The following is a 17,788-nucleotide window of genomic DNA, read 5'->3' as shown; positions in this document are numbered from 1 at the left end:
TTCATTCAGCAGAAGATGGAAACACATGCAGAGACCCATATAGCAAACAACAGCTGGAGCTTGGAGACTCTTGTGTTAAGGGGGGGGGGGCATGGATAGCACTGAGTGAGCCAGGAGGAGTCGAGGACACCAGAAGTAGACCTACAGAGTCAACTAACTTGGGCCCAGGAGAGCAAGGGGCATCACAGACATTGAATCACCAGCCAATGAGCGTGCAAGGACCTAGGCTCCCTACACATTTATAGCAGATATGCAGTTTGGTCTTCATGTGGGTCCCCTAACAACTGAAGCAGTGACTATTTCTGATTCTGTCACCTGCCATTGGATCCCCCTCCCCTAGCTGAACTGCCTGGTTGGGCCTTGATAACCCCAGGTGGGGTGGTACCCAAGGAGGGCTTCCCCTTCTCTGAGAAGAGGTAGAGAGTGGTGATAACGAACGGAGTGATTTTTGAGGTTGTGACTGGGAGGAGAGGGGGGAAGAGAGGGCTGTGAACAGGAAGTATCATGAATAAGTAAATATATTAATGGAAAAAAATAGTCCTGTTTCTTTCTCTACAACACACTGTTTTTCCAGGACACAGGTAGGAATGCTATCAGTTCTGACAGGCTGTAGAGGGAAAGTGAGAAGTACGGGCGTTTTAAGGATTGCAGACACCTAAGGTGGATGTCCAAGCAACAGCTCTGTGCTGAACATGTGAGACTTCTCAGTTGTTACCACTCAGGGCAAACCTCCAACTTCTATCTGTAAAGAAGCTGAGGCATGAGGAGACAGGAGTACTCAGACCTGACGGCCACTCTGAAATCCCCTCTAGTAATTTTCCAGAGGCTCTACACTCACAGATCTAGCCTCTCAGATTAACACTTCACAGATTTGTGAGCAAGAGGCTATTTTTAAATCTTGCAAAAGCTGTGGCTCTATCAGTCACTTCCTCGAAGGACAGGGCCACGCAGAAGGCTCTGCATCTTGAAGTAGCAGCGAGTCAGTCTTTCTACAGCGTGTCCCGTTCTTCTTCAGGAGCTTTTCAACTACATGCAAAACGTGGGTTGGCATGACTTACCAGTGAATTCACCGTAAATGGCTGCTCCATGCTGTCCTGTCCTTCCTGCAAAAGCAAGGTGCTCACTCTTCCTTCACAGTCACTTCATCTGTTTCAAAGACACAGAGCAAAGCAAAGGTCACTCTAGGAGGACACAAGACTCGATTCCCAGGGTCCAAGTTCAAATGAAGGTGAACCCTTTGCAAAGGTACACAACCAGAATGCCTCATGGGACTATGGAGGTCTTCTCCAGAAAATACAAAACCGTGGGTGGTTATGGGTGCTTGAGATTGTTCTTCAAAGGTGGAGGGATGCGAGGAACTAATGCTTGATGAGCAGAGTGTACGAGCTGCCGTGTGCTAGTTCATTTAGAATCCTATGCAAGGCTATATATAAAGCAGGCTTACTTCCTTCAAAAACAGAAAAAGAAGAACAGAGTCGTTATAAGCAAGAATGCTGTGGCAACTGACTCTTCACCTGGAGGCAGGCTGGGTTTAAACAGCCTTAAAGTTTCATCTGGCAGATGTCCCCAACAGCTCTGTGCATCCAGTCATCGCGAACCATGGTTTGTGGAGTCCCCTCCCCTTGAGAGCAGACAAGACTGCTAGTGGGTCTCCTCCCTATGGAACATGGTAAATGAACGTCGCTTCCACGATTATGTTCCACTATACATCAAAGATGAAGATGTGTGGCAGGGATATTAAAGCCATTTAGGCAGTTGGTCTTAAGTAAAAGGCAGCTTGCCAGGAGATCTTCACCAGAGGAAGTGAGACTTTGAACAGCTTGTTTTGAGATCCAGATGCCAAGAGTTCTGCAGCTGCAAGGAAGCTAATTCTACCCCAAACCACAAGAACATCAAAAAGAGCCACAGCCACAGCCACAGATGACCCACCGGCACCCAAGTTACAGATCCCCTAGTCTGTCCTTACAAGGTCAACAGCTTGATTTCAGCCTTAAGATAACACGCAGAGCATCTAAGTAAGCTAGGCTCATATCCATGTCTCACAAAAATCTGAGATGAAGATAGGCTGTCTTTAGCCATTAAGTTCAAAGAAATCAATGTGGTAGCACTAGAAAACCAGCCACCTGTGTGACTACAGGTGAGTTACTCTGTTGAGGCATCTGAAACATGGGGAAGCAATAGAACCGACAGTATGGCTATAATGAGGATTAAATGGGTTAGTAGGTGAACTGTAAAGAATTCCTACCCCATAGCCAATATTCTATAAGCATTAAAATTATTAGCATCTTTGTTTTGTGACCGAGTGAGCTAGGCTTCAAAGGTGTTAAATGAACATGCCCAAGTTCAAATCTTAACAATCGCTAGCCCTTCCTTTGTACAACAGTGGATGTCAAACTTTCTCTCCATCCTTATGTAGCAGACACTCCAACAGAATTATTATATCTAGGGTAAACATTAGAATGAAACGGTTGTCCTCCAGAAGTCCTCTGATCTTAGAGAAACCAATGTAGAAAACAGGGATTGTTTTCTGTGATATATATTGCTGTTTTCTGGAGGGGCTTTTCAGCCTTTGCCTGACTTTGGTCACAAGACAGTCCCGGCATACCTAGAGTGTCTTACATTATTGAACACGGCGAACTGTACACAGTAAGGACTAAGGTTATAGGGGCCTAATATTTTCCTTCATGAAACCTATAGATTAGATTAGGGGCAGTGGTATGAGGAACTTGTTTTTACTCCCTGCCCCCAAAGAAAAGAAATAAAACAACTTTGTGAACAATCAATAAATCTGCTTTTGCACAGCACTTCAATGTTCGTCCACAGAGGCCAGATCTCCCTGTTGATCATCTCATATGACCAAGAGCACCAACATCCTTCCTTTTCCACCATCAACCAGGTCACGTTCTTCACACCTTACCAGCCTCTTTGATAACTTTGGACACTCATCTCCTCCCTCAAGTGTGACACTGTGATTGATCCAATCTGATCAATTCCTCTCCATGTTATTATTCATCCCCACCCACAGAACCCTTCAAAGAAAATGACTCTGTCTCTTAACTTCTGGATTTTCTCTCTTGACCTCATCGAACCTTGGAGTAGATTGCCGAGCTTTGCACCTGAGTGACAAAGATGCACAGGAAAAATAAAAAAGCAAACAACTGCTTTGGAGAGCTACAGCCACAGTGTGAGCTGATCGCTCTGGTACCATGGTTTATGCAGAACACAGGCAACACTCAGGGGAACAGCCACTTCTCAGTTCTCGGACCAAAAAGGAACAAACGTTAGAGTTGAAGAGACTCCCTGCCTGATGTCGCTGCACATGTCTGTAACCTCAGCATTAGCAGGGTCTGTAGGATTCGGGAGTTCAAAGACAGTTTCAGCCACAAAGACAGCTGCGTTTAGCTATATAGAAAGTTGAAGGGCGGCCTAGGCTATGTGAGACGCTGACCCTGCCTCAAGCATCATAAAGAAGAGGGGACAGAGAGAGTTCAAGAGAGAGCCAGGACAGTGTGCATGGGTGAGGGAAAGTGCACGGCACAAAGAAGTACTGGTCAGTCGTCTGGCTTTGTAAAAGAATCATATGTGGAGAGATGGAGTCAAGACGGTTAGGATTTCTGTACAAGGCCACTCTGAGCTACACATCAAGTTCAGATCAGCCTAGGGCTCCTGGGATTCCTTTTATTAATTAATAAAGACCCAGAGTTCTAGAACTTGTCCACAAAGATTCTAAGCCCAGGAACTGGCATGTTAGAACACAGCCCCAGGATTTTTTTCATACAGGAGCAGAGATACTTGGAAAAGAACAGCACTTAACTATACCTGGCAATGTTCCACGCAGGACTCTTAGTTGCAGACAAAAGACCCAAACTCTTGAGTTCAGAGAACAATGGAGAGGTCATATATTTCCAGGAAGGCCAGCAAAATTGGGCTTAGAGGCTGCGTTTCCAGGAACACCACCTCAAATCTCATAAAAGCCTCAGTAGACCAAAAACGCTACCCCACTCCGTTGTAGCGCAAACAAGGGTATCTCCGGCTTCCTCTATTCCTGCCGTGAATTGTTGCTGTGGAAACTATGTGCAGTTGCCTGGGGGGTTTCTATATGTCTGTAGTTTCCATACCACAGAAGGGAATAAAATCGTCCATCAGTTATGCCTAGGTCACATGCCTGCAGCCAGGCTGTAAAGAGGGTTGAACATGAACCCTTAGCCCTTCACATTTCTATAGAAGGCAATGGACAGGCTAATTTAGAAATGTATGTGTTCAGGGTTATAGAAGGCAATGGACAGGCTAATTTAGAAATGTATGGGGGTTGGGGATTTAGCTCAGTGGTAGAGCGCTTGCCTAGGAAACGCAAGGCCCTGGGTTCGGTTCCCAGCTCCAGAGAAAAAAAAAAGAAAAAAAAAAGAAATGTATGTGTTCAGGGTTATAGAAGGCAATGGACAGGCTAATTTAGAAATGTATGTGTTCAGGGTTATAGAAGACAATGGACAGGCTAATTTAGAAACTTACATGTTCAGGGTGGGTGGATGAACACAGCAGTAAGTGTACAGAACCAAATGAAAAATCTTTGTAATGAGTTTCTGTTTGTAGAAACTGCTTAGTTCATATATCTAAAATACCAGAATTAATTAGTTTGACACAGCTAAAATAGTCCCTTTGACCTTTTACACTTAAGTTTATAATTCAGTGGTAGAAACCAACTCTTTCCAAATATAAGATAAAAGAGGTCCACAGTACAAACACAGCAGGCTGGTAAGTATCCCACAATGCCGTTCTCTTTGTGATAGGAATGTGTCATTATCAGTAGATACCGAGCACGCTGTTCAGACCCACATTTTCCACCTCTGGGGCCACATCACCAAGTTATAGACTACAGCGCTCAGACAGAAGTGAGACGGTCAAGGTCTGGACCTTGAAGAGGAATGATAGCAGTGACTGGGCATGGTCGGGATTTTTCTTGGGCCTGGGTTTGCATGACCCAGGGACTTAAGACAGCAGAAAGTCAGTGGCCACCAAAAGTCAACCTGAGACAGTGGACCTCAGGTTGGCGGTCTCCCTCTGGTGAAGAGTAAAGATGTGGAACTCGTAGGAACAGGCAAAGCAGAAACGATTTTCTTAAGAAAAATTAATAAAAAGTGAGGGACTGAGGCAAAGAGAGAGTCCGAGAGAGGAAATAGTTAAACTGTTTTGTCCAGGGTGCTTTGTAGCACTCATTGTAGAAACTGGACAAAGACTGGGGTCATTTCTATTGAGATCGGTTAGCACTTGGGACCTATCACAGGCTTAGCTGATTAAAAGGTAGCATCTGTCCACATTCTGGTCCAGTCGGCAGATAGTCACACTCTGCTCATGTGCTGCCTAACACACACACACACACACACACACACACACACACACACACACACACACACACATGTATGCACACACACATGCACACACATGCACACATGCACACACACACGCGTGCGCACACACACACACACACACACACACACACACACACACACACACACACACACACATGTCTATCTCTGACTTCGGCTTCGTCAGCCGCTGACCTTGACCGTCTGCTAGCTGTTGGACCTGGCTGATCTTACTACCATTGACCTTGTAGGGGTTCCAGGCTGTTGATAGTCTGCGCTCTTTTGTTCTTACATTTATGTGGCCAGCATGTAGTATCATGATGGAGCTAATTCCTATCACAGCTACCAAGATGTGACCCAAATTGTTCTTGATTACCTCATATTTAATTCCTTTTGTGTATGTATGGGGGTGGGGCAGATAGTCTCATTCCTAAAATGGGTGGAGGCTTTCTAGAAAACGATCTTACTTTTTGGCCTTTTGCAATTGGTTGAATTAGCAGCAAGAATATATGAAAAGGGTAGCAGTGTTGTGCACATGTTCCTCAAGGAAGGGTGCTGTGAGGGAGGCAGCCAGCCTGCTAATGCTGGCTTAGAGGCCTCCCTTCCTCTTTTCTACACTCACCTCTCCCCCTCTTGCCAGCTGAAGTCACATAAAGGTGAGATGTGTCATAAGGATGAGCCATGGCAGAACAGGGGAAAAAAAAAAAGACCATCTTAGTTTGCTTATACGCAGACAACTTAGATGCAGATTTCTCTCTTGCTGAGTGCTGTGAGTGACTGTTTAGGGAACTGGACCAGCATCCTGCCAAAGGAAAGCCTGGGGACCATGACCATATGAATATGAAAACACAAGCCTGTCTCTACCCTTCTTTCCCTAGTCTCAGCACCTGTCTGCTTCGTCTTTCCTCTATCTCCCCTTAGCATCACATCCCCTAAAACTGGCTTCTCCAGAATCAATATCGTATAGTCTCTGTGATCTACAGTGAGCTGCAGCCCCTAAAGCTACCTTTGGTTGTCATAAATAGTTAATTAGGTAGTTTACAGTGAAATTTCAGTCAGTGATCACCATTGAAAACTTAGAAGATTCCATATGAAAATTGTATTTTCAGTTTCTTGTGTGCTTGTGTGTGTGTTTGTGTGTGTATTATGCTTCTATACCTGTTCATGTGTGTGTGTGTGTGTGTGTGTGTGTGTGTGTGTGTGTGTGTGTGTACACAGGTGTGTGTAGAAAGCAGAGGTCAGTGTAGGGTTGTCCTTTTCCATTGCTCTCTGGTTGATTTTTGACAAGGTCCTTCACTGAAACTGACGCTCTCGGACTCAGTAAGACCACTGACCAGTCAGCCTCCAGGGTGTGTCTGTCTCTGCTCTCTACTGCTAGAATTGCAAGCAATCATGCACCTCTATATCTGGCCTTCTCCTGTGTGCTGGGGACACTCATGACTGTCTCCACATTTAGTGCCAAACTCGTTACCAACCATGCTGTTCCCCAGTCCCATTTTTCCAGCCATCAGAGTCTCTGCCACCATGGAGCCTAAGGCTCTGTACTTGGGCACTAATAATATTTAGTTGTTTTATCTGTAGATTAGAATAGGAGAAATAGAAGCAAAGTTCTAATAAGGAAATCAAAGCCATTTTTATTTATTTATTTATTGCCCAGCAGGAGAGAAGGCAAACAACTTAAGTTCTAAGGGGATAAGCAAGTGGTACTTCATGGCAGGAAGTAATCCATGTAACATTAGCTCAGTAAGAGAGCTGGCTTGAGGCTGGCTGTTCTAACTCTTCAAATGTTAACAGCTAACATAGGGAAGACAGGTTGAAGATGACTTCAAATGCTAAAGATAAAACAGTGTGATTTGGAGAATCAGAAATACCGAAGCAGAATGTCAGAGGCAGCACAGAAGTATTGCATGTCACGCAAGACGGAAATGTAATTAATTGTTTGAAGCAAAGATCTAATGTGCCAGCAAGTGCACAGTGCAAACAGCCCTGTACTCACACAGGAGGATGGAAACTTGGTTCTAACATCTTCTTGTTAAAGGTCCTTAGTGGGCCCCTCCAGGTTTGCAACCTCCTTCACAAACGGCCTGGCTGCACTGTTCTCACACACAGAGTCGTTTGAGAACATCCATCAGAAATGGTTTAGTCTCAACCTGCTCCTTAACCTCATTCCCAGTACAGTCTACATTCTTCAGATTTGATAAGATCTAAATTGCAGCCATGTGTTCATCCCAAACCACTTTCCTAACACAGCCTCTAGAAGTGGCAATTATTTTCCCCTTACACTGACCTTTTACAGAGGTAGAGCGAGCCTTGGCTTTCTGCTGATCCTGACATACAGGGCCAGGGAACGTGGGTGCCAGAAGTACTTGTGTTCACAATGAGCAGAAAGAAGCTAATCCTGTCCCAGACGGTCAGTTGATAGCAGCCCGGGAAGAAAGTGAACAGCCAACCACTCAGAGGGTCTATGACAAAAGTGGCTTCATCCTTGAATCTTCTCCAACTGACAGCTCGGAGCAGTTGACTGTCCTCCCAACCAATAGCACCAGGCTCTTGCCATTCGATTCCCAACTCAATGTTGCCAAGTCTCATGGCCCCAAAAGGCTGCAGGACAGTGTGATTCTCTTTTAAAATATGGAGCGATTAAGAATGGACAGAAGAAACTCTCTGGCTACTATTTTGTGACTTCTTTGTGTCTTAAGTTTTCTCCCCTCCCCCTCTTTCTCTACCCTTCCCCCTCTCCCCTGGTCTCCCCAATGCTTTCTGAAGGTCAGGGGATGTTCAGAATCTAGGGCCTCACATGTGGGACAAGTACTCTGCCACTAAGCTACATACTCAGACCAATTCTGTAGGCTTTTTTTCTTCAGTATCAATTTACTTTTTCTTAAAAATATGGATTTTTGAGCTGGGCAGTTTTGGCTATGCCTTTAATCCCAGCACTTGGGAGGCAAAGTCAAGTGGGTTTCTGTGAGTTCAAAGCCAGCCTGGTCTATAAAACGAGTTCCAGGACAGCCAGACCTGTCCTGTCTCAGAAAACCATGTCTCAAAAATACAACAACAATAAAAAGAAAAGAAAGAACCAACCAAACAAAAATCAAACAAACAAACAATGACGAAAACCACTTTTTTTTTTTTCAGGAAGAGGTCCTTAAGCTCAGAATCCTGACCCACTTTCATCCACAACAGCAGTGTTTTCCAGAGTACAGAAAAGAATCTACCAGACAGTGAGCACTCTCCGTACAGACTTCACACTCATGAACGAGCTGGGGACATCTCTCCCAGTCGTGTCCTTTTCTCCTGAGTGCCACCGTGACCTGGATAAGCAGGTGAAGTGCTGTCAGGTGAGAGAACAGCCCAGCTCTTGCCATCTGCACGTCTCAGTTCTTATTGGCCAAACCAACAGCCTTTCTTGTCCCCACTGGGTTAGAGTTCATTTTCCAGGAGAACAGGTGCAGCTTACTTTAACTGGAGGCTCAGAAAGGAAATTATTGTATCCTGGGCCTTGAGCTGCGATGATCTTATCTGCTTTAGATAAAGGGAGAGGGCCACTCCCACGCCTTCTGAGACAGACTCACAAAGCAGGACCTCTGAGCCATACTGTTAAAGCTGCAGACATTTAGGAGGGGATGCCAGCCAGGAGCAGCCTCTCCCTTCATTTTAAAAGATTCTAAGAACAGAATATTCTGGTTATTTAAAATACGTATCTATTTTCTTAAGAGAAAAGGGGCCATGGCCCAGACGACATCTTATGTATGCCAAAATATGGGTAAAATAAAGACAGGCACAACTCAAATTTGCCAAATTACTAATTGAATGTTAAAATCCCTTGAAGTTGCTAAGACTTAGAAATTCCAAGAGTATTGCTGAAGAACACATTTCCCAAAGTTAAAAGGAATCTCTGGGGAAATAAAAGAATGCACAGGAAGGACCAGGAACATGAAAAGCAGCGTCTGTTGAGGGTTTATTTCCCCCGCTACCTGCTAACCGTGCTGATGAAGGTGACCAGCCATCAAGACTGAAGGCACTTCAGGCCGCCGTGGGGGAGACTTTGCTAGATCTACATATGTCAGTGTGTATGAGTGTTTTGTCTGCACGTGTGCGCATGCACCACATGCACGGCCAGTAGAGCACGTCAGATCATCTGGAACCGGAGTTATAGACAGTTAGAAACACAAACCAAAGCCAGGGCCTCTGCAAGAGCAGCAAGTGTGCCTAACTACTGAGTTGATGCAATGCTGCTGCTGCTACTGATGATGATGATGATGATGATGATGATGGTGGTGGTGGTGATGATGATGATGGTGGTGGTGGTGGTGGTGGTGAAGAAGATGACAGTAAGTTTGTAAGATTTAGTATTTCTGAATTAAACAGTTTTGATGTGTATTACTTCTTCCCGATGTAAAACACAAGCATTAACCATTTGTTGATATCTCATTTTCACCTCTAAGTGTCTGATAGAAGCAAGGCTTCTTTTTAACTACTTGACTCTTTTAACCTGTCATGGGTTTATGAAACCTTCCAATGTCTCACAAACTTCAGTCCCTCCCTATTCCATACATGAAATAATTAAAAATGTAGCGTGGGTATGTACAACAAGCACTCATCTGTGAATTGAGCTACAGGACTATTCTGAATGTGCCCATGAATTCCGTTTGTTTGTAACACGCAGTGTGCTCTCTCTTCTTTCTTTCCCACTGTTGTGGTGGTTCTCAACCTTCCTAATGCTGCAACACTTTAATATAATTCCTCATGTTGTGGTGACTCCAAGCACAAAATAATTTTTGCTGATACTTCATAACTGTAATTTCACTACCGTGATGATTTGTAATGTAACCGTATAATATGCAGGTTATCTGATACGTGACCCCTGTAGGGGTTGTACGCTATTGTTTCCTGGCTAAAAGCCAAGCTGAGTTTACAGGGGAGGTGCTAATGAAGTACTGTTTGTCTCCTTTAACGCATCAAACAACAGCAAGTCAGCTGCCATGGTGGTCGTAGGTGCCCTTTATACAGACATAGGTACTGTTAATATAGACCTTCTTTCTCTACTGGAATCCTACATCAATGCTCTTGACCTCAGGCTGCGGTGAAGATAGCCTGCTCAGATAACAGACACATGCTTCCACCCTAGACTTGTAACCCATAGTCAGAACATTTGAGTTCAAAGTCCAAGTTGTCTTAGTGTGAGGTAATACTTGACAAACATACAGCCCAGCACTCCCTAGCCTTCCCTCCATTCTATGTATGGGAAAACAAACACTTCTAGAAGCGGCAATAAAATGGAGCAGTGATGGAGAAAGGAAGCAAAAGGAGGAGCCTAGGGTTCGGTCATGGTCCTGCAATGATACCAGCCATTCATTATCCTTTGAAAGTTAACAGTGAAATCCTGGGAGGGTCAGAGCCATGGATATCAGGCGAGAATGACGGAATTGACTGTAGAAATGGGACTTCAGTCTAGCATCACAAATATACGATTCATAATCTCTGTGTCTGAGACATAAAAAGGACACTCATTCACATTTTTTTCCCTTAGGCAGAATGATTCAGTGTCTGTGCCTGGCTACCTAAATGCACAATTATTCTATTAGGACATGGCTCAATTCAAAGTACCCAGTACCTTTTTAAAGTACAGAATAGAGTTTATTCAGGGTATGGGAAGGGGAGTTGAGAGAGTAGAGACAGAGAAAGGTGGAGAGAGAGAAGGGGTGGGAAGAAGAAGGAGGAGGAAGAGGAGGAGGAGGAGGAGGAGGAAGAGGAGGAAGAGGAAGAAGAGGAGGAGGAGGAGGGGAATGGGGAGGGAAGGGACAGAGAGGGAGGAGAGTAAGAGAGGAGTAGCAAGAGCAAGATAAAGCATCCACCACCTTTTAAGATAAAATTCCAAATGTTGGGGTATTCAACAGACATTCCATAAACTTATAAACAGATTTACTAGCAGGAAAGCAACATTGGTATCTTGAATAGGTGGGATTCTGAGCTTTTTGAATATATAAGTCAATTAATAAGCAATATAAAAATTTTTAGTAAATAAATTTAAGGAATCAGGAAGATATTTAGATTTCAAATGCATTTTTCTAATTATAATTTCAGGATGATAATTTTGCTTTCCTGCTGGTGAGTCTTTTAAAAAAAAATTCCAGAAATTATTAGCTTCAAATAAAAGTCACTAATTTTACCATATATTGTAATATGATTGATTCCCTTTATCCCAAATTGCTTTTTACAAATAATTTTCAAAGGTACTTAGTTCAACAGACCCATTTTTAAAGCTATTTTTAAAGATTTATTTATTTTATTTATATGAGTACACCATAACTGTCTTCAGACACACCAGAAGAGGGCATCAGATCTCATTACAGATGGTTGTGAGCCACCATGTGGTTGCTGGGAATTGAACTCAGGACCTCTGGGAGAGCACTCAGTGCTCCTAACCACTGAGCCATCCCTCCAGTCCCCAGACCCATTTTTAAATGACATCATTTTTTTGCTTGCCAAGTTGACTGAAGCTTTTAGTCAGGATCAGTTATAGGATCAGTTCTTAGTCCTGAATAACTACATTTAACTTTCACAAATTTCCTAAGGAGAGTTCTCCAACAAATGATGTCAGTCTGACATTACTATTTGAAAGCAAGCAAGCGAGCGAGCGAACAAAAGCCAGACATCCTGAATTATCTGTCCACAGATTTCCTAAGGTTTTCCAGCCTCAGAGCTTTGCACTGTCCAGCGTGCTCCTGCGGCGAGCAATTGCATTTACATTTGGTGTTACAATAGATGAGTTCTTCAGTGCAGTGGACAAAAGCCATAAATGGCTAGGGTGTCAGGGCTCGGGGTGAACACAGGGTTACCCACACACCCTTTCATGGGGCTCTCTCGTAATACACCACTCTTTAAGAGGTCTTTATGCCAATGGAGTGCTTAAAAATGACCATTTCCTAGTCCTGTCCTCTTTCCCTCCCTGTCAGGAGCATCTTTTCAATGATGATGTAATGTTTCTTCTGAGTATAGTTCACCTGGACCACAGCAGCATGAATGAAGAGGGAGATGCTGGCAGCAATAAATTCTTAGGCCCCAAATGAGTTGGAATTTCTGGGAAAGATGCCCTTGGCATCTCCCTCGATTTCTCCCTCTTCTAAGCCAGCAGTCCAAGATATGTTAATTTACATCAAAATTTGAGACACTGCATCAAGTAAAATTCCTCTTATACATGGTAATGGATAACTTTTTAAAATGCCTAGCCTTCACTCAGCTGACATTTGTTTACGTTTCTATGAAGTAAGAGGTATCTCTCCTCTTCCTCAGCCCAACCATCTGTATCTCAGTAATGGACTTCCCATCTTTGCCCTTGATGTATCCTTATCCTGCGGAATACAGTGGTCTTTCATGGCCGCCATTTACCTTGAGCCACAACTGTATCCCTTCATTTCTTTGAAGGCATCCAACTGTCACTATCAGCCAAGGATTAATCTACCTTTCCTACAGATGCTATCTGCTCTCCCCAATACACTTATTTCTCCTTTTACTTATTTGTCATTACTCCTTAAGCCCTGAGTGCGAACGAGAAAGGGATGAGACAACGGGGAACAAAACCGCAGACCTATGGGAACTTTCTGCCTTATGATATGCTCGGGGCCAGGGTTATGGTAGAACAGTAAAGGTGATAAACACCTGTATAATAAAAGATCGTAGCACTTCCAACAATGCTGACACTAAGGATCGATTAGAGTTTAGGATTTAAAGCAAGAATTCTGCAGAAGTAATGGTCTATCCTTGCTACATCCAGAAATACGGCATTGGTTTGTTGCATCCAGAAATACGGCATTGGCTTGTCTGATTATCAGAGAAGTGAACTTTGATAATTTAAGCTTTGCTGCCCATATGAGGAAACTTTTTTTTGTAATGAAATTAGAAAGTATTTTGTAAGCAGTTGTTTTAAGAGTATGCACACATTCTGCTACTGGCTAATTTTAGCAGCTAAATACAATTTTTGTCTGAAACAATTATCGCAGTGTTTGAAAGGGGTGATTTTTCTGTTGACACCATTCTTTGCAAACGTCTTGGATGAAAGTTGTTTTGTTTTTATATAAAGTTTAAAAATGTTAAAGTGTCTAATGATCTAGCTACAGTGGGAGAGAGAGATACTGAGGATGAGCACAGGATTTCCCATCTGCTAGGCAAGCATTTTAGCACCAAGTCTTTCTCTCAGCTGCCAGCATTAGATAACTGGTACATTCATTAGAAATACCAGGTGTCCAATGGTAGCCAAAGTCTCCCTTGTTAAGGCTTCCTTCCCAGATAGATGATAGCACTTCTAAGATCTTGGGGATCTCTAAAATGTGCAGCCTGGTGAAAAGAAATAAAGTCTGTATGTCTACCCCTTGAAGGCAACAATGGATCCCACACCCACACGAGTCATATCTCTGTATCTCTCTACTCTTTCTCTCAGCCCTCCTCTTTCCCAGGTACCCTCTTTCTTTTCCCTGGCCTCTTAAGAAGTGAGCAGCTATTCTCCACTGTTTCCCTCCCTATCTTGAGGCTCTGTCTTGTCACTGACTCCAGGGTAATGAGTCAACTCCTTTTGTCTGTCTTGGGTAATTCAGTCATGAAAGCAAAGCTGACGATGGTAGGTCTTCAAATTCACCAACTATAAGATAACCTAAAACTGTCTGCCCCTTGTTTAAGAATCTGACACCTTTATATTAGATACTATTGGACAAAGAGCTCTTGGCCACATCTAGATTAGAGTAATATAAGGCATAAAATACAGGTTGTATTTTATTTCCCTAGGCAAAATATCCTTTTCCTTGCCTCAAATTATAATTGGGAACTGACCAATGAGTCTCCTGAGATATATTTAGCTTTTCGTTTAATTCTTAATCTTGGTAATAAGTTGATCTGTCCAAATAAGGCATTTAATACATTTTTTACAAGCTTGAAATTATCTGGCTGTGATGGATTAAAGTCAGAAGAAAATAAGATGTGGTGGCCCAGACAGGAGACAAGTATATCACTGTGGAAGGAAGTAGCCCAGGTCTGTGTGAAAGACAATAAGTGAAATGAGAAATGTAGTTTTGGGGGACAATCTGAAGGATACTCATAGAACTCGGACTCAACGCAGATACAATGGGATGCAGACACATAACTAAAGATGTCGTAAGTGCCAGCAGAGGTGGAAATTGGAAATGTGCTCCTTACCAATATCCAACCAATCACACAGCACACAACCCCAACTCCCAACCCCACATCCCACCTACCAACTACATCTGTGGATTTGATTTGCCCTTCGAATTGTCTCTCAAGCCTACATCTTCTATCTTATCAAGAGGCCCCTTAATACCTGCCACTTTATCTGTCCTTATTGCTGGAAGAGATTTCATACTAGACTTATGTGCTCCTACCTCATTTCACCCTGATTAACTCTATTATATGACATATATTGTGGCCTCTTAACGCCTGGCTTTGACTTTGCCATTTCTTTGCTTAAAGCTCTTTAATCAATCATCATTATTAATATCAAAGTTATAAATGTAATATTTTACTTATAAAGTCTATGACGGCCCCTTGGAACCTAAAATCATAGTGGCACAACATTTTACAAATATTCTCCCCTCCCTTAGCATGTTATAAGTTAGACACATAAATGATTTATAATAACTAATGACAAAATAGAACAATTATTACAATATATAAAAGATTTAATGAGGACGCAAAATTGGTAGGGTAGAGTAAGGTAGTGTGCCTTTGGGAGGAATCGGGGAGGGGTGAATATATCCAACATTGTATGAAATTCTCAAATGATGAGTTGTAAAAAAAATTGAAGAGAGATTTGTGCCTGTGAAATTGCTCTCTCGGAATATTGTATTTTACTCAGCTTTTCTTTCCTCGGTTACAGGTAGCTGAAACCAGAGGACTCAATGTCGTGGATGAGAAGGGGTAAGTGAACAGCTGTGGGTAGTGCTGCGAAGCTCACTCTAGCCAGGAGAGCATCACTAGCCTTCGTTCACACCCTTGCTCCACATACAAGCATCTTCAGTTACACCAACATGCACCATGCAATGTCAATGTACATGTACCCCCACCACCACCAGTCTACACTTCTCCTTCCTGCCCATCCTCCCAGTGATTGCTTCAGCATCTCTTCTTTAGGCGGGATGCTTTGATCACCACCAGTTTACACGCTCGATTCCACGGAAATGAACAAACACTAAGTAAGCCAGAATCGAGGGCTTGTCTAAACAAAACAAGCAAAATCACAAACCAAACCAAACCAAAAACCTAACCCAAAGCAAACCAAAACTCTCACAAATGCTCTTAAAAAAACTTAAAGATCATGAAAGCTGGAAAAACTGAGGAATAATTCAAGATATGAAGACCGTGAGGAGGAAAGACAGCTAACGATGGTGTGTGGTCTTGGACGGGATCCTCTACCAGAGGAAGGACTTGGGTAAAATTTGAAACAAGTCAAAGATCAGAGAGCAGCACCGTAACTTCTGTGATGGTTAATATTTAGAGAGTCAGCGTGAAAGAAGTGAAGACATCTTATATTCTATTTCTACAATCGCTTGGCAACCTGCAATTATTTTTAAAAGAAATGTTTTATTTGTATATAAATTCTCACACACACACACATACACACACAAACACACACACAGAGTAGTGTTTGTCTTAATCCTTTGAGAATTTCATCTAATATGTTTAATCAGATTCACCACTGAAAGTCCTACCATAACCACCTTGTCACTTTCCCCACCCAACTTTAAATCACAACCCCACACCCATTGAGCCCAGTTTGTGTTACCCTACTTACTACTCTTAGGGGAGAGGCCTGCCCTGAGTGTGAGTGACATATTAGGCCAACTCCCATCATTTAAGAAAGCTGATTCTCCTTCTCCCAGAACCTGTCAAATGCCAATAGCTCTTCAGTTAGTGCTGGGGACGTCATACCCACTAACACCCCACCAGGCTGGCATTTCTTGTCTGGCTTCAGTTTGTGCTAAGATGAAGTATTTTTAAAGTATTTAAATAGCATCTCTGAAGTCAGCAAGTGATGTTTTTACCGAAGTCAAACAGTGTTTGTATCAGTTGTAGCCCCTGTGAGATCCTTTACCTACTATGTCAGATGAAACATTTGCAAATCAATAGTAAAGAGACAGCCTTGGATGCAGATGAGCACTGTGACAAGACCACGTTTTAGGTGTTTACAGCTGTGTGTGATGTGGAAAGTGTTTAAGCTCACTCGTAATCAAAAAATAAATAAATCTGAATTTCAACACAGGGCTATATAGGTCAGTAGTTAAGTGTTTAGCCAGGAAGATATTTGACAAACTCCTGTTAACCCTGAGGGTTTGTTTCTGAACATAACATGACAACAATAAAAGTGCCCCAACTCAGTTTCTAACAAGAACATGAAAGGTACCACACCATTCCATTCTCAGAACTCCAAGGCAGCCCAGAGGGTTTTATCCCAGCTTGTGATGATGTGAAAATATGTACACAGCTCAGAAGAAATGCTTGCTCTGTCACCACAGATACAAACCAAAACAAAACCTTGAATTTAATCTAGGAAGTTTTATTTACTTGACTGATAAAATTCACCTAACTGATCAGACTGGGTAGTGATGATTCTGAAAAATATACGCTCCTGTTGATAAGTGGTTCTAATTTGAAAATTGTTTTTGTTTTATATCCCTTGCCTAAATAAACACACATATATACTACACACCCTCTACACAGCAGCAGCATGTTTTAAACATAGTAAAAAATTGAAATAAAAAGTGTCATCAGAAGAGAATCATTTAAGAGAATTTGACAGATGGATCCTTTAAAAAGACTTAAATGCTTGCATCCTGGAGCATGGACCTGACCAAGCTCCTGCATTCAGCGAGAACATCAAGTATTAGAAAACATCGAGGCTTTCTCTCTCTCATGCTTGAAGGATAGGTGCATAGGTATTTACCTTGTTTGGCACTGGGTATGAAAACATCTGTCACACCATGGAATTTTTCTCACATGTTCTCCCAAGGATTGGTTCCCAGGAGACTTTCAGTTCATTTTCTGCATTATTTCCTCTAAGTACGCATCAGTTTATGGCTGAAAAAATTATATATTTTCTAAGCCTAAAGGAGTGGGTTGCTTAAGACTTGACTTCTTGGCTAGTCACTTTCTCTGCACGCAAGGTGAGCAAACAGGGAGATGTTAGGGGTTACATGTCACGCATCACGACGTCCGATTGCCTGAAAGAGCAATTTCCTGGCTGTGGGCATTTGTGAACACAGAAATGGAGAGAATCCTTCTGCAAGATCTTTATAGATGGTGCTACAGAGCCCCAAGTCCTTACCTACACTCCCATTTGCCTCTATGGTGACGAGCCTATATTTTGCTCAACCGGATTTCTCTGTTTCTAGGTGAAGTACTATGTGGCTCATGCTGAGGAA

At 42.8% G+C, this 17,788-nt stretch overlaps 1 protein-coding gene across 9 annotated transcripts in view; it reads right to left on the bottom strand.

Moving 5' to 3' along the window:
* The window catches only part of Stambpl1 (STAM binding protein-like 1), a 62,531-nt gene that overhangs the window by 18,878 nt on the left and 25,865 nt on the right, over positions 1-17,788 (bottom strand). For 7 of the 9 annotated variants that reach the window (XM_006231297.5, XM_006231299.5, XM_039091054.2 and 4 more), the window contains one exon: positions 1,059-1,146. In XM_006231297.5, the coding sequence (XP_006231359.1) occupies positions 1,059-1,088 (30 nt within the window). In that variant the 5' untranslated portion in view covers positions 1,089-1,146. The other 2 variants (XM_008760346.4, XM_008760349.4) reach the window with 2 other exon arrangements.

This window comes from Rattus norvegicus, chromosome 1 (assembly GCF_036323735.1).
Source record: "Rattus norvegicus strain BN/NHsdMcwi chromosome 1, GRCr8, whole genome shotgun sequence".
Lineage (NCBI taxonomy): Eukaryota > Metazoa > Chordata > Mammalia > Rodentia > Muridae > Rattus > Rattus norvegicus.
Note: the sequence above shows the minus strand (reverse complement) of the source record. Positions and strands in the feature narration are given on the sequence as shown.